Genomic DNA, 24,781 nt, shown 5'->3' with positions numbered 1-24,781 from the left:
TCCAAAAGGTAGACCACTGAGTGACTAATGATTAAGTATTAGTATGAGTCGGCAATGTGAGACTGTGACTATAACCAGGGCAAATCAGATGGACTCTTTAGACTTATATCTAATATCCCGGGTTAAAGTCAAGGGGGGTAGTATAACGACATGTCATCGTGAGCCTCCGACCGGACTCGTAAAGATCCGGGAAGAGCGCCAAGATGGCGGTGCCGGGTATAAAAAGGGGCGCGCAACATGTGCGCTTTCGCTGTTTAATTATATTATTACTTACTTTCACTTCGAGCAATTACGCTCTTATTATTTACTGTAAGTAATTAAGCCCTGAGCTAATTATTGCTCAGAATTAGAGTTTAGTCAGATTATTGCCTGATTAATGATTTCGCTGATTTGCACTAGTTTAAATCAGATAAGTGAAATAGTGTAAAGTGGTCTGCTTAGTGGAACAAATACGTACATAATTGGTTTAATAAATAAATTTAATTCAACTTATTGAACAAAGATTATTTTGTGATGTGCCATTGCCTTCCTGACTCCGTATTGTATGAGAAGGAAGAACTCACCAGGATCTTATCGTCAGTCGCCATCAGTTCCAATTCACCAGGATTCAACACCTGCTCGGAATTTTAGCTATTACCTAAGTATTAGTGTTGGGTATTAGGTGATTGTAAGGCCAGTCCGAGTATTTATCAGATTAATTTTTTTTGTCTCATCTAGCCAGGCGGATCCACATTCTTTTTGAAACGAACCCTGAACACCTAAATTACATCTGATCTCTTTCTTTTAATTACTTTTTTTAATTTTCTAAGTAATTAACTATAAATAATAATTTATAACGTTTCAGTGCCAAATATTTTTTGTTATGTTTGTAGATATCTGTTTAACTTGTTCCCTGATAGCCACGCTTTATTAAAAAGTAGTTGGCTTTCAGCAGTTACAGTTAACTTAACATCAAGTTTGAGGTAATTCTTTACTGAATAACAGTTGTAAACAAATTGACGAAAATCTACGGCCGCTATTTGAATACAAGTTAACACCAAACTTTTAGTTAAATTTCCTTTCACCTTTACTACAACTTGACTAAAATACTCGCACAATAAGTCTTGACGTCAAAATGCAGAATAACTTATAGGCAACTCAACTAAAACTGTTTAGTTTGCAAGCTCTTTCCACCAAGTTGGCTACAAATTTCGCCAGTAGATTGACGGCAAGTTTGAGTAAAGGGGCTATCATGATAGGGTTTATCTAATGTAAAATCTTCGTTATCAACAGTCATGAGAAATCAATTATCATTATCATCGAATATTCGGTATAGATATTACCGAAAAAATAATAGCGCAAATAAATTTTGCACGACTCATGATGCGAAGCATCAGAGAGCGCTTTACGATTAAAAAATTTGTTTTGCCTCGATTTCGCAACTATTTAATTAATTACACGATTGGTAATCCACGTAATCTAATTAATTTGTGCATCGTTCGATAGATAATATAATGGAGATTAATTCTGTCACTGGTAAAAATCAATTTAAGATGATAGAACCAGAAAAAAATATCAAAAAAGTTTGGAAAATCCAAAAGTGCACGCCTTATAACGCTCATTCATTTTTTAAGAAAAAAATTAATTGTGTAATTGATTTAAAAAAAAAATTATAATTAAGTAATTAAGTAAATTGCTTACAGAGTATTTTTTATTTTTTTTTATATCGGCGCCCTGTTTTCATGTCATATGCCCACGCACACTGTTAAAAATATTTGTAAAATTACAATCATTTTACAAAATAAATATTGGGTAAAATTACAAATCGATGTTTACTACTGTGAAGTTATGAAACAATTTTGGTAATTTTTCAAAAAATGTCAGGAAACTTAGTAGGAGTATTGTAATTTTACGATTTTCATGTAAAAATCCTAATTGTATTGTAATTTTACGAAACTGTTTGTCGAATTTCAATACAAATCTTTGAGATTTACAAACATTGTTTGTAATTTGGTTTCCTTCTTTAAAAAAGAGAATTAAAAAGGATTAAAAAACCACACATTTTTAAACCTACTTAATACTCTTCGATACTCTTAATTCTCCGGAGAATTAAGATCGAACTCAAAATGAATTCTTCTTAATTTTCCTTCATCCGCCGGATCAATTATTATCATTTTAGAATTAAAAAGAATAGAAAAGGATTCGATATTTCAAAAACTAATTTATCCTTTTTAATTCTAAAATAATGTAGCAATTTCTGTTCTCGCTAAAGATTCAAAAGAATAAAATAGAATTCAAGAGAGTTTAATACTAACTTATACTTTTTAATCCTAAAATAATATTGTAATTCTTGTACTCTCGGAGGATTCGAAAGAATAAAAAAGAATTCAAAAAAGTTTTATCCTAACTAATTCTTTTTAATTCTTAAATAATATTGAGATTATGTTCTCGTTGAGAATTCAAAAGAATAAAGGAGAATTCAAAAAAGTTTTATCCTAACTAATTCTTTTTAATTCCTAAATAATATTGAGATTATGTTCTCGCGGTGAATTCAAAAAACTAAAGGAGAATTCAAAAAAGTTTTATCCTAACTAATTCTTTTTAATTCTTAAATATTCTTGAGATTTTGTTCTCGCGGAGGATTCGAAAGAATAAAAAAGAATTCAAAAAAGTTTTATCCTAACTAATTCTTTTTAATTCTTAAATAATATTGAGATTATGTTCTCGCGGAGAATTCAAAAGATTAAAGGAGAATTCAAAAAAGTTTTATCCTAACTAATTCTATTTAATTCTTAAATATTCTTGAGATTTTGTTCTTGCGGAGGATTCAAAAGAATAAAAAAGAATTCAAAAAAGTTTTATCCTAACTAATTCTTTTTAAGTCTTAAATATTCTTGAGATTCTGTTCTCGCAGAGGATTCGAAAGAATAAAAAAGTATTCAAAAAAGTTTTATCCTAACTAATTTTTTTTAATTCTTAAATAATATTGAGATTCTGTTCTCGCGGAGAATTCAAAAGAATAAAGGAGAATTCAAAAAAGTTTTATCCTAACTAATTCTTTTTAATTCTTAAATATTCTTGAGATTTTGTTCTCGTGGAGGATTCGAAAGAATAAAAAAGAATTCAAAAAAATTTTATCCTAACTAATTCTTTGTAATTCTTAAATAATATTGAGATTATGTTCTTGCGGAGAATTCAAAAGAATAAAAAAGAATTCAAAAAAGTTTTATCCTAACTAATTCTTTTTAATTCTTAAATAATATTGAGATTATGTTCTCGCGGAGAATTCAAAAGAATAAAGGAGAATTCAAAAAAGTTTTATCCTAACTAATTCTTTTTAATTCTTAAATATTCTTGAGATTTTGTTCTCGCGGAGGATTCGAAAGAATAAAAAAGAATTCAAAAAAGTTTTATCCTAACTAATTCTTTTTAATTTTTAAATATTCTTGAGATTCTGTTCTCGCGGAGGATTCGAAAGAATAAAAAAGAATTCAAAAAAGTTTTATCCTAACTAATTTTTTTTAATTCTTAAATAATATTGAGATTCTGTTCTCGCGGAGAATTCAAAAGAATAAAGGAGAATTCAAAATAGTTTTATACTAACTAATTCTTTTTAACTCGTAAATATTCTTGAGATTCTGTTCTCGTGGAGAATTTAAAAGAACAAAGCAGAATTCAAAATAGTTTTATCCTAACTAATTCTTTTTAATTCTTAAATATTATTAAGATTCTGTTCTCGTAGAGAATTCAAAAGATTAAAGGAGAATTCAAAAAAGTTTTATCCTAACTAATTCTATTTAATTCTTAAATATTCTTGAGATTTTGTTCTTGCGGAGGATTCAAAAGAATAAAAAAGAATTCAAAAAAGTTTTATCCTAACTAATTCTTTTTAAGTCTTAAATATTCTTGAGATTCTGTTCTCGCGGAGGATTCGAAAGAATAAAAAAGAATTCAAAAAAGTTTTATCCTAACTAATTCTTTTTAATTCTTAAATAATATTGAGATTATGTTCTCGCGGAGAATTCAAAAGAATAAAGGAGAATTCAAAAAAGTTTTATCCGAACTAATTCTTTTTAATTCTTAAATATTCTTGAGATTTTGTTCTCGTGGAGGATTCGAAAGAATAAAAAAGAATTCAAAAAAATTTTATCCTAACTAATTCTTTGTAATTCTTAAATAATATTGAGATTATGTTCTTGCGGAGAATTCAAAAGAATAAAAAAGAATTCAAAAAAGTTTTATCCTAACTAATTCTTTTTAATTCTTAAATAATATTGAGATTATGTTCTTGCGGAGAATTCAAAAGAATAAAGGAGAATTCAAAAAAGTTTTATCCTAACTAATTCTTTTTAATTCTTAAATATTCTTGAGATTTTGTTCTCGCGGAGGATTCGAAAGAATAAAAAAGAATTCAAAAAAGTTTTATCCTAACTAATTCTTTTTAATTTTTAAATATTCTTGAGATTCTGTTCTTGCGGAGGATTCGAAAGAATAAAAAAGAATTCAAAAAAGTTTTATCCTAACTAATTCTTTTTAATTCTTAAATAATATTGAGATTATGTTCTCGCTGAGAATTCAAAAGAATAAAGGAGAATTCAAAAAAGTTTTATCCTAACTAATTCTTTTTAATTCCTAAATAATATTGAGATTATGTTCTCGCGGTGAATTCAAAAGACTAAAGGAGAATTCAAAAAAGATTTATCCTAACTAATTCTTTTTAATTCTTAAATATTCTTGAGATTTTGTTCTCGCGGAGGATTCGAAAGAATAAAAAAGAATTCAAAAAAGTTTTATCCTAACTAATTCTTTTTAATTCTTAAATAATATTGAGATTATGTTCTCGCGGAGAATTCAAAAGATTAAAGGAGAATTCAAAAAAGTTTTATCCTAACTAATTCTATTTAATTCTTAAATATTCTTGAGATTTTGTTCTTGCGGAGGATTCAAAAGAATAAAAAAGAATTCAAAAAAGTTTTATCCTAACTAATTCTTTTTAAGTCTTAAATATTCTTGAGATTCTGTTCTCGCAGAGGATTCGAAAGAATAAAAAAGTATTCAAAAAAGTTTTATCCTAACTAATTCTTTTTAATTCTTAAATATTCTTGAGATTCTGTTCTCGCGGAGGATTCGAAAGAATAAAAAAGAATTCAAAAAAGTTTTATCCTAACTAATTCTTTTTAATTCTTAAATAATATTGAGATTATGTTCTCGCGGAGAATTCAAAAGAATAAAGGAGAATTCAAAAAAGTTTTATCCTAACTAATTCTTTTTAATTCTTAAATATTCTTGAGATTTTGTTCTCGTGGAGGATTCGAAAGAATAAAAAAGAATTCAAAAAAATTTTATCCTAACTAATTCTTTGTAATTCTTAAATAATATTGAGATTATGTTCTTGCGGAGAATTCAAAAGAATAAAAAAGAATTCAAAAAAGTTTTATCCTAACTAATTCTTTTTAATTCTTAAATAATATTGAGATTATGTTCTCGCGGAGAATTCAAAAGAATAAAGGAGAATTCAAAAAAGTTTTATCCTAACTAATTCTTTTTAATTCTTAAATATTCTTGAGATTTTGTTCTCGCGGAGGATTCGAAAGAATAAAAAAGAATTCAAAAAAGTTTTATCCTAACTAATTCTTTTTAATTTTTAAATATTCTTGAGATTCTGTTCTCGCGGAGGATTCGAAAGAATAAAAAAGAATTCAAAAAAGTTTTATCCTAACTAATTTTTTTTAATTCTTAAATAATATTGAGATTCTGTTCTCGCGGAGAATTCAAAAGAATAAAGGAGAATTCAAAATAGTTTTATACTAACTAATTCTTTTTAACTCGTAAATATTCTTGAGATTCTGTTCTCGTGGAGAATTTAAAAGAACAAAGCAGAATTCAAAATAGTTTTATCCTAACTAATTCTTTTTAATTCTTAAATATTATTAAGATTCTGTTCTCGTAGAGAGTTAAAAAGAACAAAGGAGCATCCAAAAAAGTTTAAAAAGCAAGCATCTTTTCCAATCCAATCTCTATTAATTTAGCATTAAATTACATTTTATGTCTATTGAACTTCGAAGATATTAGGTTGCAGACATACATAATTCTTATCTACACTGTCACAATTCGATTCTTTTGGTTTTATGTTTAATATACACTTTTACATGTCAATCGGTTTAGTGGTATTATTTCGAACTCTTCTTTCCATTCTATTACTTTCATCATGTGTGTTAAAACATTTAACGGTGCTACAACAGCCATATTAGCTACGATATATGCTAATAAATCTTGATGTGTGTAGAAGTGGTCGATTCTTGCTATTTGATTATCTTCCACATAACCCGAGTCGAAATTTAGAGCCTATATAGAACCCTTTAGTCCGAAATAGATCCGACTGAGAGCCCTGTAGTCCCATAGCTCCGATTTTGAACCCACAGGTCCGAACATTCACCCAGAGGTCCGATTTTGAACCCTAAGTCCGTTTTTTAAAAAATTAAAAATTAAAAATTAAAAATTAAAAGTAAAAAATTAAAAATAAAAAATAAAAAATTAAAAATCAAAAATTAAAAATAAAAAAGTAAAATAATATGAACTAACCCATGTACACAGAAAGAAAAATTTCTCGACTGGAGAATAAAATTCTTGGCTCAAGAAAATTTTCGGGTGCCTGAAGGAAGGCCGAAGTTGTGTTGGCCGAAGTAAAAATTTTTCTTGAAATTCTATTCTTGGTGGAAGTCATTTTTTCTTAATTCAAATTATCATAAATACTTGTTACAATAAATTTTTGTATTTGATCAAGATTTTAGATACTTTAGGGAAGCAGCGCCACTTACTTAAGCTGAGAAAAAAATTTTCTCACCTTGAGAAAATTTTTCTCTTGAATATTTGAAACCCATTTTATATTATTTTAGCGTGCAATACATATTGAATGAAAAAAAAAAAATTCAATATTATTTGATCTTCCCATTTGACATGTTAATCAATAAAAATGTTAATGAAAATTTACTTCTATCTTTATATTTAATTTTTTGGAGCAAGAGAGAAATTTTCTCAAGACAAGAAAATTTACTTCTATCAAAAACTAAATTTTTTGGAGCAAGTGGCTGAATTTTCTTAAAACAAGAAGATTTTTTTGACTTAAATAAATTTTCTTGGATTAAGATACGTATTTCTTAAAGCAAGAGAATTAATTTTGTTGGAATAAGTGAAATTTCTTCTGTCAAAAAAAATTTTTTTTTCGCTCAAAAAAAAATTAGGAAGAAAAATATTTTCTTGACTCAAGTGAACCTTTTTTTCTGTGTTGGAGTCCCCAGAGTTGAACGACGGGGCCAAGCTTGTGCCCAAACTAGACAACTCAGTCTCGGCCGTTCCTTTGGTGAACCAGACTTGAACCAAGACTGGCTCATCTAGCTCTGGCTATTTAATGATGTGCTAGGCTTGGGTCAAGAGTGGATAACTTAACCTTGGCCATTCAATAGAAAATCTAAAGTTAATTAATCATTAAGTAAGAGAAAAGGGGGGGGGGGGGCAAAACGGACCTATTAAGACAAAAATGTTGAAATCCTTCATGTTTTTCTCTGGTTTTACGTTTTTTTTAGTCCTTTGCCAAGTATTTGACATTAATTTGTTCTGTTTATTGAAAATAAAAAATTTAAAATGTGGGGCAAAATGGGCCACCTTCAGAAAATGTTTATCATATGAGTTTTTCAACTTGTTTTACTTTTTTTGACCTTTTACTGAGTTTATGGTATTAATTTTTTTGTGTCTATCGAAATTAAAAAATTGAGAAAAGTGAGAAATCTTAAAAAAATTTTTCTCAAATGTGGTTCTTTCGGAATAACTTTTAAACGGATCTACCGATCGATTTTTAAAACTAATCAGCTCTTTTAACATCAAAAAACAACGTTGATCGCAGCCAGCCCGGTCAAAATCAGTTGATTTGTTAGTTAGTTATCGTTGTCGATAGAAAATCAAAAAAAGTATTTTTTCGGAATTACTTCGAAATTCCTAGTTCGATCAATTTAAACTGAAATATGCTTCTTGAGGCTTCAGAAACTGCGTCGAATTCCGCAAACCGTGTAGAAATCGGTTTATTCATTCAAAAGTTATTGCAGTTTGAAAATTCAAAAAATAATATTTTATTAAACTTCATCAGAGTTTTGAGCTCGGAGAACTCAAAATGACACGAAAATTATATTTATTAGAAATTTATTTTTCTATTAATTATTTAATTGAAATTTCCATCAATAATTAAAAAATTAAATTTATTAACTAAAAAAATTTTTCTTCTTGATCTGAAAAGAAAAATTCTTAAACTAAGAAATTTATATTGGTTTAAGTGAATTTTATTTGATTCAAGAATTTTTCACCTTGATTCAACAATTAATTTCTTTAAAATTATTGTAAAAATTTATTGTTTAACGAATGTTTGTTAGCAAATGCCAAAATTGAAAATTTATTATTCAACCAAAACAATTACATATCGTCAAAATTGATATAGTCTTTAAAAAAATAAAAATTTAATAATTTACAGTTAAATTTTTAATATTGATAATTTTATATATTAAAATTCATAATAAAATATTGAAAATCCACAGAGTGATGTACAAAGTCTAGAGTAATATAAGGACTTGACTTTTCCTTATTTTTAATTAATAACCATGTGTAAAAAATAGTTAATTTTCATCAAAACACAATATTAAATAACATAAATTATATGAATATTAAACCGTCACATTTCATCATTATATAGATTTAGCTTATGAGAATGATGAGATGCATGATAGCTCATCGGTCGCATAGTGTAGGGGTTAGGTATCGGTCTAGCAAGCGCGCGGCTCAGGTTCGAATCTCGGATAGGACGGATGCGATTTTCACTTTATTTCTATGATTAGCGAAAGTTAGGTTTAAATAAGAGTCAAACAGTCTGAATTTGCGTTAGCTCTACATATAAAATCAAATAAAAAAAATAACGCTTAAAAATTAATTTTTTATTATTTGTTATCAAATAGCATGAGGCAGACTTGAAAGTTGACTAGGGCATAGTCCTGGTAACCAGGCATGGGCCAGTCGTGGCAACTAAGGAAAATAAAAATTAATTAATAAAAAAATAACAATAAAAGAGGACTCAGGGGCTCAAAATCGAATCTAATTTTTATTTTCATCAGGTCCGATTTTGAACCCTAAAGCGCTGAAAACGGAAATTTGTAGCGCTTGTGGGACCAAAACCGGACCTACTTGAACATGGAAACAGGCTCTAGTTTGAGCCTCTAAGTCCGAAATAGATCCGATTTTAGAAGGTTCTAAATGGGCTCTAAATTTCGACTCGGGAAACTACTGTATTATCAGTCTTCTTACTTCTCGTATATTTTCTACCGTAATATATTGTTCCTTTAAAAATGCAGCGATCGAACTCTTCTTTTTCCCTATGCACGGAATTTATTTTTTTATCTTTTATCAATACCGCACCATCAGCTGTCCTCGTAAAATTAATTGTAACTTCTTTTCGTTCATTCAATATGCTCTCACAGAATTGCCAGCACGTACTATCTGGAACTGTACAAAGTTTAGATTTAAACATATTATTCCGCAATGATCAATTACAAATTTGATTCATAACGCTTCTCGGACTAGTTACAGCTTTTTTTAAATTGTAGATATTACTTCCGAATGTAAACGCTGAATTGTTAGACAGTGGCCCGCTTTTTCAAACACTTTCGACTAAGTGCCTTAAGCTATGGACATTAAACGTCATGAACGAATCACCGTAAATTTTTTGACAGTCGCATAAAAAGTACAAAATATCTATCTCGCAAGCCAATAATATTTCATCGGTTAACTTCTTGGAAAGTAATTGGTAAATGCTTTTCACTAAAAGTTTATAGGAATCCAGTAGTTCGTTATGTAATATATCAGTTAATACAGGAATACTGTAGAACAGCAACCATGATCGCCATTCCGTGGCTTTCCAAGCCTCTTGATTCTTTATCGTTCGCGGAACTCGATGAATTTCAGTAGGTGGTCTTATATTCAATAAACGATTATCGACCAGTTTCTTGTCATTTACCGATAAGTACGTATTTTTCCAAAACTTCCATAGCTGCTTACTTACTCCCAACAGTACACCATGCATGTAGTCTGGAGGAAAACCCCAAACACAATCAAAACCAGGTAAAGAAGATAATACTGACTTTCCTTTGACACCTTTTACAACACAAGTTTTATCATTTTTACTTTTGGGAAGTTTTTTAAATTTTTTTTTTTGCTGTTCCACGTCTCGCAAGAATTTTTGATGAGTCTGTTCTTCTGGAGTGTTGTTGATAAAAATATATCTCATAGAACCGTTTTTGTATATTGATTGCTGATAACACCAACTGCAGCCATTAATGGCATTGAATTGTTGACGATTCTGTAGTACCCAGTGAACACATGACTTCAATATGACGTCATTTATAAGTCATAGGAATGTCACAATATTTTACGTAAATATGACGTAAAATTGACCTGTCTTGTAATCCAATTATGATGTAAAAATATATGATATATTTTTGACATCATACTGATGTAAGTTTATTACTTCTCTATGATGTAACGGAAATGACTTAGATATTACGTACAACTGACATAATATATAAACTACAATATTACGTAACATTAATGCTATCATTGTATGTCATAACGACGTAAGTTTAACATCATGCGTTTACATCAGTGACAAGTCACGGCTGTACGTAATCTTGACGTAAGTTTAACATCATGCGTTTACATCAGTGACAAGTCACGGTTGTACGTAATCTTGACGTAAGATTAATATCATGTGTTTACATCAGTGACAAGTCATGGTCTTACGTAATACCGATACCATCTGTGAGTCATTATTTAACATCAATAATTTGTCACAATTGTACATAATACTGACGTAATTTGAAAGTCATTTTCTAAATCAGTGACAAACGATTATTTTCCATAATATTGATAAAATTTGGAGGATGTATTTTTTTAATATTATCGATTGATCAAAATTTATCAAACATAAAACTTCTTCAACAAGATGTCTAATTTACAATTAATCGCTAAATATTAGTGAAAATTGGTTTAAAATTTAGTAAGAATCAGGAAGAGGTAAACAGCTGATTTAAGCTGGTACCTTGCAAATTTAAGTCCGCTCTTAATAACAAAAATTTATAATTTATAATATTAATGAATATATCTAACATATTAGCAAATAACATACAAAATATTTTTCATTTACGTTTTTAAGAAAAAAACATAGAAATTAAATACATGTGGGATATAAACTTTTTATATCTTTGCTTGTATGTTTCCATACACTGCAGAAAAAAAATCTTGACTCAAATAAGCATTTTTCGTCATGTAAAGCTTATCACATAAGTTAATTTCAACTCTTTTAAGTATACCATTTTTTTAATCTATATTTCTTTTTAATTTCAATTTTTTTCGAAATTTGAATTTCTTTAATTTAACATACTAACAACATTATGAAACTTGATGTACACAGTAAAAAAAATTTGCGTCATTGTGTCAAAAATTTTTGTGTTAAAAATTTTTATGTTAAATATTGAACATTTTTTTATGTTGATTTTACACAAGAAAATGTTAAATTAACACTTAAAAAAGTTAAATATTTAACACAAAAATTTTTAACACTAAAGTTTTTGACGCAATGACGCAAAATTTTTTACTGTGTAAAATACTATTAGTCTCGTCAATAACAATCATGGAACTGTTTGAATTATTTCAAATACAATGTTTCATAAGTAGCAGCACTAGTGTCAGAAAATTATTTTTCAAGTAATAGTGCAATATTTAAATGACTGACATTTAATTTCTTGACGCGAAACCATAAGAAATTATATGTTTACTCGCTTGACGGTTTAAAAATTTAGAGTTCATGCCACATAAATTGAACTCGGTATTTTGTTATCAGTTTCACACCAAATCATTCATACTGAATGAAGTCGAAAATATTTTTACAATGGATAAAAGTACCTAAATTCATGGAAAAAATATAAGTGAGAAACATATGCAACGAAAAAAAAGTATTTCTTGCACCAAGAAAATTTTGACGGAGGCCGAAGTTATATTGGAGCAAGAAGTGTTTTAGTGTCAAGAAATTTTGACTTCATTCACGAAATTTTCAGTCATCTCTAATATATTCTTAGTCCAAAGAAATTTACCTTTGAGTCAAGATTTTTTTTCTGCAGTGTATGGAAACATACAAGCAAAGATATAAAAGTTTATATCCCACATGTATTTAATTTCTATGTTTTTTCTTAAAAACGTAAATGAAAAATATTTTGTATGTTATTTGCTAATATGTTAGATATATTCATTAATATTATAAATTATAAATTTTTGTTATTAAGAGCGGACTTAAATTTGCAAGGTACCAGCTTAAATCAGCTGTTTACCTCTTCCTGATTCTTACTAAATTTTAAACCAATTTTCACTAATATTTAGCGATTAATTGTAAATTAGACATCTTGTTGAAGAAGTTTTATGTTTGATAAATTTTGATCAATCGATAATATTAAAAAAATACATCCTCCAAATTTTATCAATATTATGGAAAATAATCGTTTGTCACTGATTTAGAAAATGACTTTCAAATTACGTCAGTATTATGTACAATTGTGACAAATTATTGATGTTAAATAATGACTCACAGATGGTATCGGTATTACGTAAGACCATGACTTGTCACTGATGTAAACACATGATATTAATCTTACGTCAAGATTACGTACAACCGTGACTTGTCACTGATGTAAACGCATGATGTTAAACTTACGTCAAGATTACGTACAGCCGTGACTTGTCACTGATGTAAACGCATGATGTTAAACTTACGTCGTTATGACATACAATGATAGCATTAATGTTACGTAATATTGTAGTTTATATATTATGTCAGTTGTACGTAATATCTAAGTCATTTCCGTTACATCATAGAGAAGTAATAAACTTACATCAGTATGATGTCAAAAATATATCATATATTTTTACATCATAATTGGATTACAAGACAGGTCAATTTTACGTCATATTTACGTAAAATATTGTGACATTCCTATGACTTATAAATGACGTCATATTGAAGTCATGTGTTCACTGGGAAAAGACTTTATAATTTTTGTTTGGTCTCTCTTTAGTTTTAATTAATTAATCAATCAATAATACCGTAAGAAATAAAGTAAAAAATTTTATAATAAATTTATTTTTTTATTATCAAATTAAATAATAAAAAAATAGATTGCTGATGTTGATCATCAGCAAATTACTTTTTTATAATTTTATGCTCCCCGTCAGTTTTAATAAGCAAAATAATTATTTATACTGTTCGAAATTGATTTAAAAATTTCATCAATAAATAAATAAATTTATTAATTAATTAAATAATAAAAAAAAAGATTGCTGTTGATAAACAGCAAATGACTTTATTATAGTTATATGATTTCCGTCAGTTTTTATTAACAAAATAATAAATGAAACCGTTTAAAATTGGGTGAAAAATTTATTTGATAAATAAATAATTTCAACAATAAATTAAATAATAAAAAAAAAGGTTGCTGTTGATTAACAGCAATTGACTTTCTTATAATTTTATGCTCCTCGTCAGTTTTTTTCAGCTAAATAATCGATAAGACCATTTAGAATTTGCTCAAAAATTTATTTAACAAATAAATAAATTCATTAATAAAGTAAATAATAAAAAAAAAAATATTGCTGTTTATCAACAGCAATTGACTTTATCATAATTTTATGATCCCCGTCTGTTTTATTGAGCCAAATAATAAATAACACTCTTTAGAATTGGCTTAAAAATTTAATTAATTAAAGATTTTTCGTTGTCTGTGATATTTTAATTATACATAAAGTCAATCACCTTAATTTTTAATCCGCACAATCATTATGTAATGGGAATGCTTACTGCAATGTTAACGTATAGTTTTTCGATTGCTGTTTCTACACAGCATTTTCCCCTACTCTGTATACGAGCGTGGCTTACCCCCAGTATCTGTGTAAATTCTCTATATTCGTTATGAACTTTATAAGCTATCTTTTCCTGTCTTATGGCTATTTTTTTCGAATTTAAAACTGCCTGCGCCATCTCTTGGCTGTCCGGTTAACTTTTTAGTCAGTTACCGACCGCCCGAAATCTGTTTTCCGAAAAATGTCGTTTCGGACAAATGTCATACCATCCTAGTGGCGGCAGTAGATTTCCGTCAAATTGTATGTAAATGTCACTCAGCAAAAACTTGCCATTAACTTAGCGTTAAATTGACTGCAATGGCTGATTGGTGAATTTTTGTCGAGTAACTCTGGCTATCTGGGAAACTGTGTTAACGACTAAATGTCATTGTGACAAAGTTTGGACAATTTTATTCGTAACCCTGATAGCCAAGTCGGTCGCAACTTTCCGTCGATTTACTGCCACAACTTGTCACCAAGTTGGTGGCAAGTCTTGGAAATGAACTCGGTTGTTCACCAAGTTGTCGGCAAAAATTGCTTTCGAACCTTTCGAAACTCTTTCGCACCAAGTTGACGACAAATTTCTCAAGAAATTTGGCGACATATTTCGGCAGTAGATTGGTCTTGTTTTTATCAGAAACTTGTAGCCAACTTGACGCCAACAGTTACAAATTCGGAAGTTGACCGCAAGTTGTCGTTAAGTTGGTGGAAACTATCTGAAACCAACTTTGTGGCGACTGTGGCTATCAGGGAAGCTTAACATCAATTGTAACCCTGATAGCCACAGTTTCAGACCAACCAAGTTGGTGTCAGATAGTTGCCACCAATTTAGCGACAACTTGCGGTTAACTTCCGAATTTGTAACTGTTGGCGTCAAGTTGGCTACAAGTTTCTGATAAAAACAAGACTAATCTACGGCCGCAATATGTCGCCAAATTTCTTGAGAAACTTGTCGTCAACTTGGTGCGAAAGAGTTTCGAAAGCAATTTTTGCCGACAACTTGGTGTCAACTTGGTGAACAACCGAGTTCATTTCCAAGACTTGCCGTCAACTTGGTGACAAGTTGCGGCAGTAAATCGACGAAAAGTTGCGACCAACTTGGCTATCAGGGAAAATAGCATCTTGTGTATTATTGGTTGTTACGCGAATAAATTTCTACGTTAGTGATTGGTAACAATTTGTGTGTTTTAGTTCATTTTTTTCCAGTAATTGCAATAATAGTAAGGCCTATTAATTTTCATTCAATACTAGGAAAAAGGAGTTACAAAATTTCGGTACGTAATATAGATCCGGAATATTGATTTTGAGATAATTAATTTATTAATCAAAACATAATTTTCGACTATCAATGTATATACGAATTTCATGACGTTGATAGTTGTTTTAACTTCAAAAATTGAAGTTAATTCCTAACCTCAATATTTTATGGCTACAGATTTTTTTGCTTTTATTTAGAATTAATATATAATTAAGAGTTACTATATATGGAGAAATTGTGAAAACAATAATCATATTAGTAGTAATAACATTACCAGTTTTGTTGTGATTAAAGTAGTTAGTAGTATTTATCTAAAATTGACCTATTTACTAAATTCTTTGAAATAATGATAATGTTTGTGAAAAATTCTTTTGATTCTTGATAATTTATTTAAACTTATTTTTTAATTAATTGCAGACAATATTTTATGACTGGTTGATAGTATCTATCAATTTTTTACATTAGCTGATGAAAATAACAGACATTTAACAATTTCAAGGATTTTTTAAACAACTAAAATTAAAAAAAAAAAATTCACATTGCATTAAAGAACACTCAAGAGCTGTTATAAATTATTTGGTCATCTGTTTTCAAAGTAGTAATTTTTTAAATATTCGGGATTTATTTACTTTTTCAAATAAGAAATCTATTTTTTTCAAAAATATGTGCCTATTTTAATTTTTGGTGAAAACATTTTTAGATTAAGTTTGATGCAAAAATTTCTTGATTAAGTCCAATTATGAACAAATAATTAGTTTTATTTTTTTTTTTTCGTCTTTATTTATGAGTAATTCATGTCTAAACTCGACTATAAACTCACGTAAACTATTGAAAAAAGATTTTTTTTTTTATTCAGTAATATTCAACGTTTTATATAATATTTCATAATTAAAAGTAAAATATTTTTTAGGATATCTTTTAATAGTTAGTACTAAGATATGTTAGCAACAAAAAAAACTCCAAAATTTCTTGTATCACATTTAATAGTTGTACTTTGAAAACTTATTTTAATTAGTTCATGTCTCAAATCTGTAAATTTTTAACACATTCGAAAAAAAAAAATATACATTATAATAGAATTTTAAATTCTTTATATATAAATATATATGCTTGAAAGAAATAAATAAACTGAAAAAAGTAATAGTTGTATTATTTCAATTTCAAAATATTGAAAGTTTTGAAAAAAAAATGACGTAACAAATTATGTTTTCTGTTGACAGTTTTTCTATAGTAATATACATTAATTTGATAGATAATCTGTTTTACAATTGAGAAATAATTAATTTTAAAATACTTCTAATTGGTTACACGAAAGTTGCGACTTAAATTGAATATCTTTTAAATATTCAAAAAATAAAAATCGTTTATGATGATAATTAGTTAAGAGAATAATGATACTTTTTTAAATTTCAAATTAGCAACTTAATTTTACAAATTTAAAAAGTTCATTGTAAAATTTAACAAAATAATTAACATTACGTGATAACATAATTTAAAAATTGATTTTTTTTTTTTAAATCCAGGAATTGTAGCTGTACTTTGAATTAACCTAAAATGGAGTCACAAACCGGTGGGGTAAAACCCATGCCAATTGCTGGCCGCTTGGTTCGTGAACGAGAACGTCTACTGGGTATGACAGATGAAGAGCGAGCGTGGCGAGCTCAGTGGTTAAAGGATCAGCATCTTGCTCCAGATGAACCTGTTTATAATCCGGAATATTACAAACAACGTTACAATCCTATTAGAAGATTTTATCGGGCACCCCTAGACAAACTTGAAAATGCTTTATTACCAAAGTATGGTCCAGACGTTGCTTATTTCTGCCGACACCTGATCAGCAAAACATTTTTTGGAGTTTTATTCGTATACTCCGCTGTATATTATTTTAAATACAATCAAGGTAATTGGACAACTAAAAGTGGATGGAGACTCAGTAAGTCCAGACCTGTTGTTCTGCCAGATTTTCCAGGATATCCTAATTATCCAACTAAATCTGATCGTCAATATGCTTCTCATGGTTTTGAAAACTCTCCAATATAATTTTTTTCATCATTTATTCTATAAATTAATAGTGTATTCAGTAATTAAAAATTATTAATATAAAAATTGTTAAAAATTTAAGTTGTTCTTTCATTGATTGTAGTCACTATTACGCTATTATATTTATTTAGTATAATTATACATAAAATATTTTAACATCAATTTGTTTTAATTTGGTGCAAAAAATTTCACAGTAGTATTTAAATAAAATATGTCGACTTAGTTTAAATAGAGAAATGAATATTACTGACAGTAACAAATATCTGAAGATTTTTTGGAGTTTTTCAATCTATTTATTGATAATTATGACACAAATTATTGCAAGACATTAAGTATGCATGCAAATTTTTTTTTGTTATTATTCATGTGTTAGAAAAACTTTAAAATTTTCGGGTGTCTGCTGAATTGAAAATCGTATAAATTTCTATGTAATGAAGAAAAAATATTTTTAGTAGATTTCATAAAAATCTAACTATTGCATTTGTCCTCATGATGCAACTTTTAAAAAATTTCGCTTTATTCCGACTTATCTCAACGAGCTGAGTCAGAAAATACATATGGTTCAAAAGTTTATGTATACATACATATATTTTGAATTTAAACATAAATTTTGAAAATTCCATATTTTTACTGCTTTTCCTTCAAATCACATTTGAACGCGTCGAGATATTTGAATTCTGTAAAATGCCTCTGAAAGCTGAGAAAATAAGCTCCAATTTACATGTTTACATATATTTCTAGACCAAAATAGTATATTACACACCTAGGGAAGTAAAGTAAGAAATGTCTCAGATCACATGTAATTGTTGGCCGAGGCGAAGCCGAGGTCAACAAACATGTGATCTGAGGTTTTCTTATTTACTTCCCGAGGAGTGTATACTAATTTTTTGTCCGACGAAGGCGGAAAGCGGCAACTTAGTTTAGCGCAGCGGGACGAAAGTTGCCACTTTCCGCCCGGAGGGCAAAAAAATATCTATTTTAGGCCCATTTCAATGAAAATTTACTATTGTAATTTTGTTGTTATTTAATATTAAATGAAAACATTTTCAATAAGTTGATATTAAAATTCTACTTACAGAATTCATACTATTGTTGTAACAAAACCAGCAAATGTTTATTTTGAAAAAAATTAGTTCTAAATACTTTTATATTAATTATTTAATTTTTTTTCTAATGAACGAATGAATTAAATTAAGTTATATTTTATTATTAATATTATTTTATAGAAAATAAATTTTCTTTATTTGAGAAATCTACTACCATTTCGGCTGCCGAAGGGCCTTTTTTATTTTTTTGAAATTATTCTGAAAACAAAATTTTGTAACTATTATACAAATTACACATTTGTTACAAATTTTACTAAGAAATTATTTCTATACATTTCAATAATCGTGTAAATTTCGAAGTAAATTATTTATAAAACCGTTTTTGTGTTGGATATGATGAAAAATTTTAATTTTTCAAATTCGGTAATGTTAATTTTCGAAAATAAAGTTTCCATCAGATTAAAATGTTTGAATATTTAATTCGTAAGGTAAGTAGTTATGAATTTATTCAAGAGATAAAAATAAAACGGATTAGTTATTTATATAATTAGAAAAAAATATATAATCCTATAGAATATATAAACCCTGTATCACCAGTTGTGCTCAGAAAACTGAATAATAAATAAATTACTCACTTAAAAAATATCAATATTAAAAAATTTTCAAACTGATTTTTTAATTTAAATGTCATCACGAAATTTGCGAGAACTCTTGATGATGTTCTACTGCATCTTGTATTTTCTAAATTTAAAAAAAAAATTTTTTTTATTACTAATTTAATGTAAAAAATTTATTTTTTTTTTAATTTCTCGAAAATAGAAATTAAAAATTATTACTTATTATGTACAATAGTTCTCCAAAACATATATTATAATTACCTTCAGATATTTAATTGCGATAGTAGTATAAAAATTTATGCATTTGAATCGGAATAATAATCCATATACTTCTATAAATTTTAATAGTTTAATTAAAATATTGGACGTGAAAGAAACGAGTGTATATATTATGAGTTTACTTTATTAAGATATCTTGGAAATATTTCTTTATAAAAAAATATATTAAAGTGTGAAATCTACATAACTAATATATAAATGATTAGTATGCTAATTAGTATGCAATTGCAAATTATTTTGTGTCTTCTGGAGGTGTTGAAGAGGCTGCCGTGTTTTTGTCGAGATTTAAAAAGTGTGTCAAATGCAAGATTGAAACAACGCTGGTTATGTAAGTAGCCACATCTTCCTTTTTTATTGTCCTCAGCTGAGCGGCAACTGAATGGTAAACACGATTTGCAGTTTTAGATGACAATTGGCCAATTGTTTGAACTGCATGTAAAACTTTATTTTCATCTGCTGATACTGGAGCTGCGTTTAAAAATTTTATTTCTATTTAATTTTAAATAATGATTTATTTTTCAAATAATAATAATAACTTTCCGACATCTTTATTAGTAAATAAAATTAAAGGATTTAAATAATATATTGATAATACCTGGTTGAGATTCTTCTTCTTCAGTAGGAGGAAAATAATGATCAAGTAAATTATTAACAAGAATGCTAGTATTATCTACACCCTGTATGGCCATGGCACCATAATGAGTACTTAGAAGTTCATTAGCTTTATCTACGCTTATTTTCTTGATCACATTTGCCTGTTGCGTAGCTGATTCTTTCGCAGCAAGTAATTTATTTATTGTAGGCTGAAGAGAACTATTCAAGACTCTTCTGGCTGCATCATATACCTTTAATGTAAGTATAGAAATTAATTTTTACTTAAATTATTATATATTATTTGAGACGATAACAGAAGGAATCGGAGTTAAGCGAATTAGTGAAAAAAAAATTTTGTTTTGAGTTGACAGTGGTTGTAAGAACAAAAATTTTGCTACTTGAAGAAAAAAATATTTTTTCCACTTATACCTCTCTAGTTATAACCACTGTAATCAATTTATCCTTACTCACAATCAATACAAGATAATTGTAGTAAAATAAAACAATTTTAATTTTAGTATTACCTCTTGAGTAGGTTGCTTGAAAATAGGAACTTTTTTTTCAACAATTTTAAGTCCTTGACACAGTTTTTGATCCACAGTATTAATTTGGTCTTCAAATTTTTTAGCAAGAGGTTTTGCTATTGGAGCAGCAGTTGCTGTTGCATAGCATAATCCTGCTTCAGCATAACTCAGAGCCCAATTAATAAGATGATGTGATCCTTTCAAGTAAGAATAAGTTGAGCCGGTTTTTTCGATCGCCGTATGAACTGCTGGAATATTTTTTACACGATCCAATACTTCAAGATGTGGCCCGTCACTTGTTGCACTTTGCTCGTGGTCAGCCATTGTTGCTGCGTAATAACTCTTATTGGGTGTATAAAAATAACGTTAATAATTAAATTATAAAATATGTCACAAGAAAACAGATAAATTTATAACTTTAACTAAAATATAATAAATTTGAAATAGTTATACTTAGACTTAAATGATGTCTGTTATTTTATTTTATTATGATAAAAATAAAAAAAAATTTATTACAATTATTACGTACATTTTTATTGATTGCTATTATTTGTAGTGAAGAAACAAAATATATAAATTTTTGATACAAAAAAATGATATAATACTAAAGTTAGCCGACGATTTTAATTTTTTGATTTTTTTTTTAATAATTAAATTAGAAAAAAAAATTTTTTTTAAAATTGCACTTACAGTTTTTAAAGTTTTTTACAAGTGAAAATTTTTTTTTTATTTTTTTGTAATCATTTATTCAATAAAAAAAAATTCTAAAAATTTATAAATGTCGGCTAACTTAATTTTCATAAAAATGATAGCTTAAATCGTAGTGTAAGAAGGTTATAAATATACTGGACTTTAATCCGTCTGGAACAGTCTATATAGTATTGTATATTGTATAGTAAGACAGTATTCTTGCAGTATAGAGGGGGAAATCCAGTGATGTAATAATTGTTAGGTTCGTTACTCATATCTTGCGCTACTTTATTTGAGCAACTTTTCAAGCGTATAAAAATTCATTAATAAAAAAAATCAATCATGTTTAGTATGGCCGTTAGAATTTTGGATATCCTTTTTTTCAGTAATTTTTTTAGGTCTGACAAGAAGTTGATTGATACCATGTAGATATTGAGTGACGTGAAGAAACTCAACTACATTACTGACATAAGTCTTAATATTTTCACGATTCATCCTTCCCAAATTCAATATTAGATAAGCATAAATTCGATGAGCTGCTTTATTTGATAATCTTCCAATCGTTTGTAAAGTCTGCAACAACTGATCTTCTTCACTTGAAGTAGGTTCTTCATAATAAAAAAAAAAAATATTATTAAACTTTTTTTTTTAAAACAAGTCTAAAATTATAGCTTAAAATGAAGTAAGTTAAGATCATACCTATGGATTTTTCAGTATTATTAAGGGCAGGAAAAAATTTATCAATTACTTTATCCATGACAATTGCAGTATCATCCAACTTTTGAGTAACCTTTGTTCCATAATATGAACTGAGAATTCGATTAGTTTTGTTCCAACCATGGTTTGTCAATGACGTAGCTTGTGATATAATCAGGTCGTTAGCATAAGATATCATTGACACTGCCGGTTGAACTGTTCGCAATGCAAGCATATACCCCTTCTCATAAATCTGTAAATTTTGATTAATTAAGACAAATGAATATCGTGGGATATTTTAATTTTGTATATAAATTTTTTTAATAAGATTAATTTTTGGGTATCTCAAACGTACTTCCTCAGGTGATTCCGTGATAATCGGAATTTTTTCTTCAATCTTATCCAAACCAGTACATAGTGTATGATCAATATAATAAATTGGTGACTTTAATTTTCTTGTAAAAGGCATTGCGATAGGAATGGTATGTCTTGTAGCAATGGTTATTGAACTTTCAACAGCTGATAAAATCCACTGAATGAATTGATGCAAGTCTTTGACGCGAGAATAAGTATATAATGATTTCATTAGAACAAGGTCAATCACTGGAAGCCCTATAACTCGATAGAAAACTTCAATTTGAGGTAATTGAGACTTTTGTACTGCTTCCTTTTTCATGTTTACTATTCGTATTGTTTTGGAAAGTTTATCTGTAATCACTATATATTCAATTTAAAAGAAAAAATTAATTGAAAAAATGATAGAAAATGTTAATATCATCCACCTTAACTTTGAACGAGACAAGTTAATATCAATGATTAATTTTACTTTATTAAATTAGAAAGTACAATCTCATAAAAGTTCTCTTTCACTTCCGGAAATAACAAGCTTTACAAAGGTTAATGCTCTCATCATTTCTGTCGTTCAAGTTACTAATGAAAAAGATGAAAATTATTTTTACTTGACAAAACTTTCTTCTGAATATTATGACAAATCGTGTATTTATACTTTCTAGAGAATTCAATTTCACCTATCAATCTTTTAATCCATTTGGTTTCTACAATATCAATTGTGTATAAGGTAAAAGCCCCAATATATGATCATGTACCAGTATATGATCACTCCATGTATTTGTATACTATGTATGTATACTATGTATTTGTATACACTATGTAATAACAGCATTACAAAAAAAATAATCGTAAAGCGTTGAATCCTCGCGTATTATTTTGTTAATCAAAACATTTTACAAAATTACAACGTGGACTCGAAACGCTGGATTCAACACTGAACGAAATTAACTTAAGGTTGCGGAGCGCTCAAAAGCGCGTCCGAATCCGTCAACAGTCCAGCCTCGAATCCTCTTCCTCATAAAGAAGTACTCGCTTCTTCCTTCGTTGAAGTTGGTGGCGCTAGTCTTCATTTCCATTGGAATTGATCCCCGTCGATAGTTGATCTAGGTCCGTATAACAGTCAACGGACCTCCACGACAGTCTTTAGTCACCTCTGCTCCTGCAGTACTGACTAACCAACTGTCATCGATGGTGATCGCCGTATTGGAACGTGCGGCAATGCAGCGTCGATTGTCCTCAGACCTCTCGGGTGCTTACGCCGCTCGGTGCCTCGCTCGCTTCGGTACTCGCTTATTATCGTCGTAGCTCTATCCTTGTCGCTCCAATGCATAGCCTCGTACTCGCTCTGACTCCCTCTGTCTTCATTACTCGCCCAGCGTTACGTATTTATACAAAATATTTCATAAAAATTAGTGAAATTTTCATTCATTCACACTTAACATTCACGACGTTGGATTCGAGCCTGCAAGGCTATAATACCCCAAGTATTGGGCGTCGAATAAAAATCTACCACGTTACAACTTCTAGATATAAAATTTTTTTTATTAAAATTTAATCATGATGATTTGGTAGTTATAAAAATCCAAAAATTGACAGATGTCTGTTAATTTCAGTATCATAATTTTAAAAGTACTTACACAGTATCAGCGACCGCACTTAAACTGTTGACGAACTATAGATTTTCAAGTTAATATTTTTGAGAAAAATCTGCAACGTTTAAAGTTTAAAATAAATAGCAAAAGTTTCTAAAATTTTAATTTAATAAAGGAAGCTATTATTTTTACATTTAAGGCTTGAAAACGACTTATCAATATCAAAATATGTATGAAAAAAATTTGAATGTAAAAATTAAAAATAACTATTGCGTTAATTAAATTTTTTTATGATAATGTCATTGAAAATAATTATGATGTGTGTATTAATAAATTCCAATTAGTAAATACGATAAATAAGTGTTTTTTTTTTTTTATTTATCGAGAGATAATAATGGAAAAAAGATAATGTTAGATCTATGACCTTACCAAAATGAAGTATTATGAAAAAAATTGTTTTATCAAACAACACTTGAAATAATCACTTTTTAAATAAAAAATAAATATTATTCAAACATTAATGATAATGTCACTGATAATATGATAAAGAAAAAATGGTAAATACGAGATTTTAAATCGCGAATTTCAATATCTGCACAGCATACACATGAGTCGAGTGAATATGAACGCTGGAATGTCACGGTACTATTCACAATAGCTGCAATATATTTTGTGTGAGTAGAAGAGAATAGAAAAGAAAGTAAGGGAGGGAAAACTTTTACTTTCATAGACATACATGTTGTGACGTTATTTTTTCGACCGGGGTCTATTTAAAATGAACGTCACTAGCGCCAACGGATTTTTTGTGATTTTAAGTCGATATTCCAAGGCCAAAATTTTATAGAAAATAATTGAGAGGATTAAAAGTGAGTCTTTAGCGAACCTTCAGTGAGTTCTTAGCGAGTCTTTAGTGAGTAGAGTCCGAGTGTAGATGCCGAGTAACGAGGAGCTACAGTTTTAGTGTGAATTTAGAGAGTTACAGTTACAGTCGAGCTTTTGAGATTTTTGAAATTAGAGTCAGTTTTAGAGTCAAGTTTTTGAAAAATATAGAGGTCGAGTTATTTATGGGTTTTATTGAGTTATTTTGAGTTTTGAATTTTGAGTTTTGAGTTTCAAATTTTAAGTTTTGGGTTTTGAG

At 28.4% G+C, this 24,781-nt stretch overlaps 3 protein-coding genes across 5 annotated transcripts; 1 reads left to right on the top strand and 2 right to left on the bottom strand.

The window, feature by feature from the left end:
- Positions 1 to 15,122: 15,122 nt before the first annotated feature.
- LOC123266368 (NADH dehydrogenase [ubiquinone] 1 beta subcomplex subunit 6) lies at positions 15,123 to 17,416 on the top strand. Its single transcript, XM_044730612.1, has 2 exons — positions 15,123 to 15,230; positions 16,738 to 17,416. Exon 2 carries the CDS (start codon positions 16,769 to 16,771, stop codon positions 17,252 to 17,254), a length of 486 nt encoding a protein of 161 aa, XP_044586547.1. The 5' UTR covers positions 15,123 to 15,230; positions 16,738 to 16,768; the 3' UTR covers positions 17,255 to 17,416.
- Positions 17,417 to 19,304: 1,888 nt separating this feature from the next.
- LOC123266367 (lipid storage droplets surface-binding protein 2-like) lies at positions 19,305 to 21,028 on the bottom strand. Its single transcript, XM_044730611.1, has 5 exons — positions 21,005 to 21,028; positions 20,844 to 20,857; positions 20,315 to 20,656; positions 19,792 to 20,041; positions 19,305 to 19,664 (listed from the first exon to the last, which is right to left on the bottom strand). Exons 3-5 carry the CDS (start codon positions 20,636 to 20,638, stop codon positions 19,429 to 19,431), a joined length of 810 nt encoding a protein of 269 aa, XP_044586546.1. The 5' UTR covers positions 20,639 to 20,656; positions 20,844 to 20,857; positions 21,005 to 21,028; the 3' UTR covers positions 19,305 to 19,428.
- A 239-nt stretch (positions 21,029 to 21,267) lies between these two features.
- On the bottom strand, positions 21,268 to 22,849 carry LOC123266365 (lipid storage droplets surface-binding protein 2-like). Of its 3 annotated transcripts, none has more exons than XM_044730608.1 (4): positions 22,483 to 22,849; positions 22,056 to 22,417; positions 21,704 to 21,953; positions 21,268 to 21,612 (listed from the first exon to the last, which is right to left on the bottom strand). In XM_044730608.1, exons 2-4 carry the CDS (start codon positions 22,374 to 22,376, stop codon positions 21,341 to 21,343), a joined length of 843 nt encoding a protein of 280 aa, XP_044586543.1. In that variant the 5' UTR covers positions 22,377 to 22,417; positions 22,483 to 22,849; the 3' UTR covers positions 21,268 to 21,340. The 3 variants fall into 3 exon arrangements, with proteins under 3 accessions (XP_044586543.1, XP_044586544.1, XP_044586545.1); XM_044730609.1 differs by having other exon boundaries at positions 22,056 to 22,381; XM_044730610.1 differs by having other exon boundaries at positions 22,056 to 22,408; positions 22,729 to 22,849.
- Positions 22,850 to 24,781: the final 1,932 nt, after the last annotated feature.

The sequence above is a fragment of the Cotesia glomerata genome, linkage group LG5, assembly GCF_020080835.1.
Source record: "Cotesia glomerata isolate CgM1 linkage group LG5, MPM_Cglom_v2.3, whole genome shotgun sequence".
NCBI classification, from domain to species: Eukaryota; Metazoa; Arthropoda; class Insecta; order Hymenoptera; family Braconidae; genus Cotesia; species Cotesia glomerata.
This window is presented reverse-complemented; position numbering and strand designations above follow the sequence as displayed.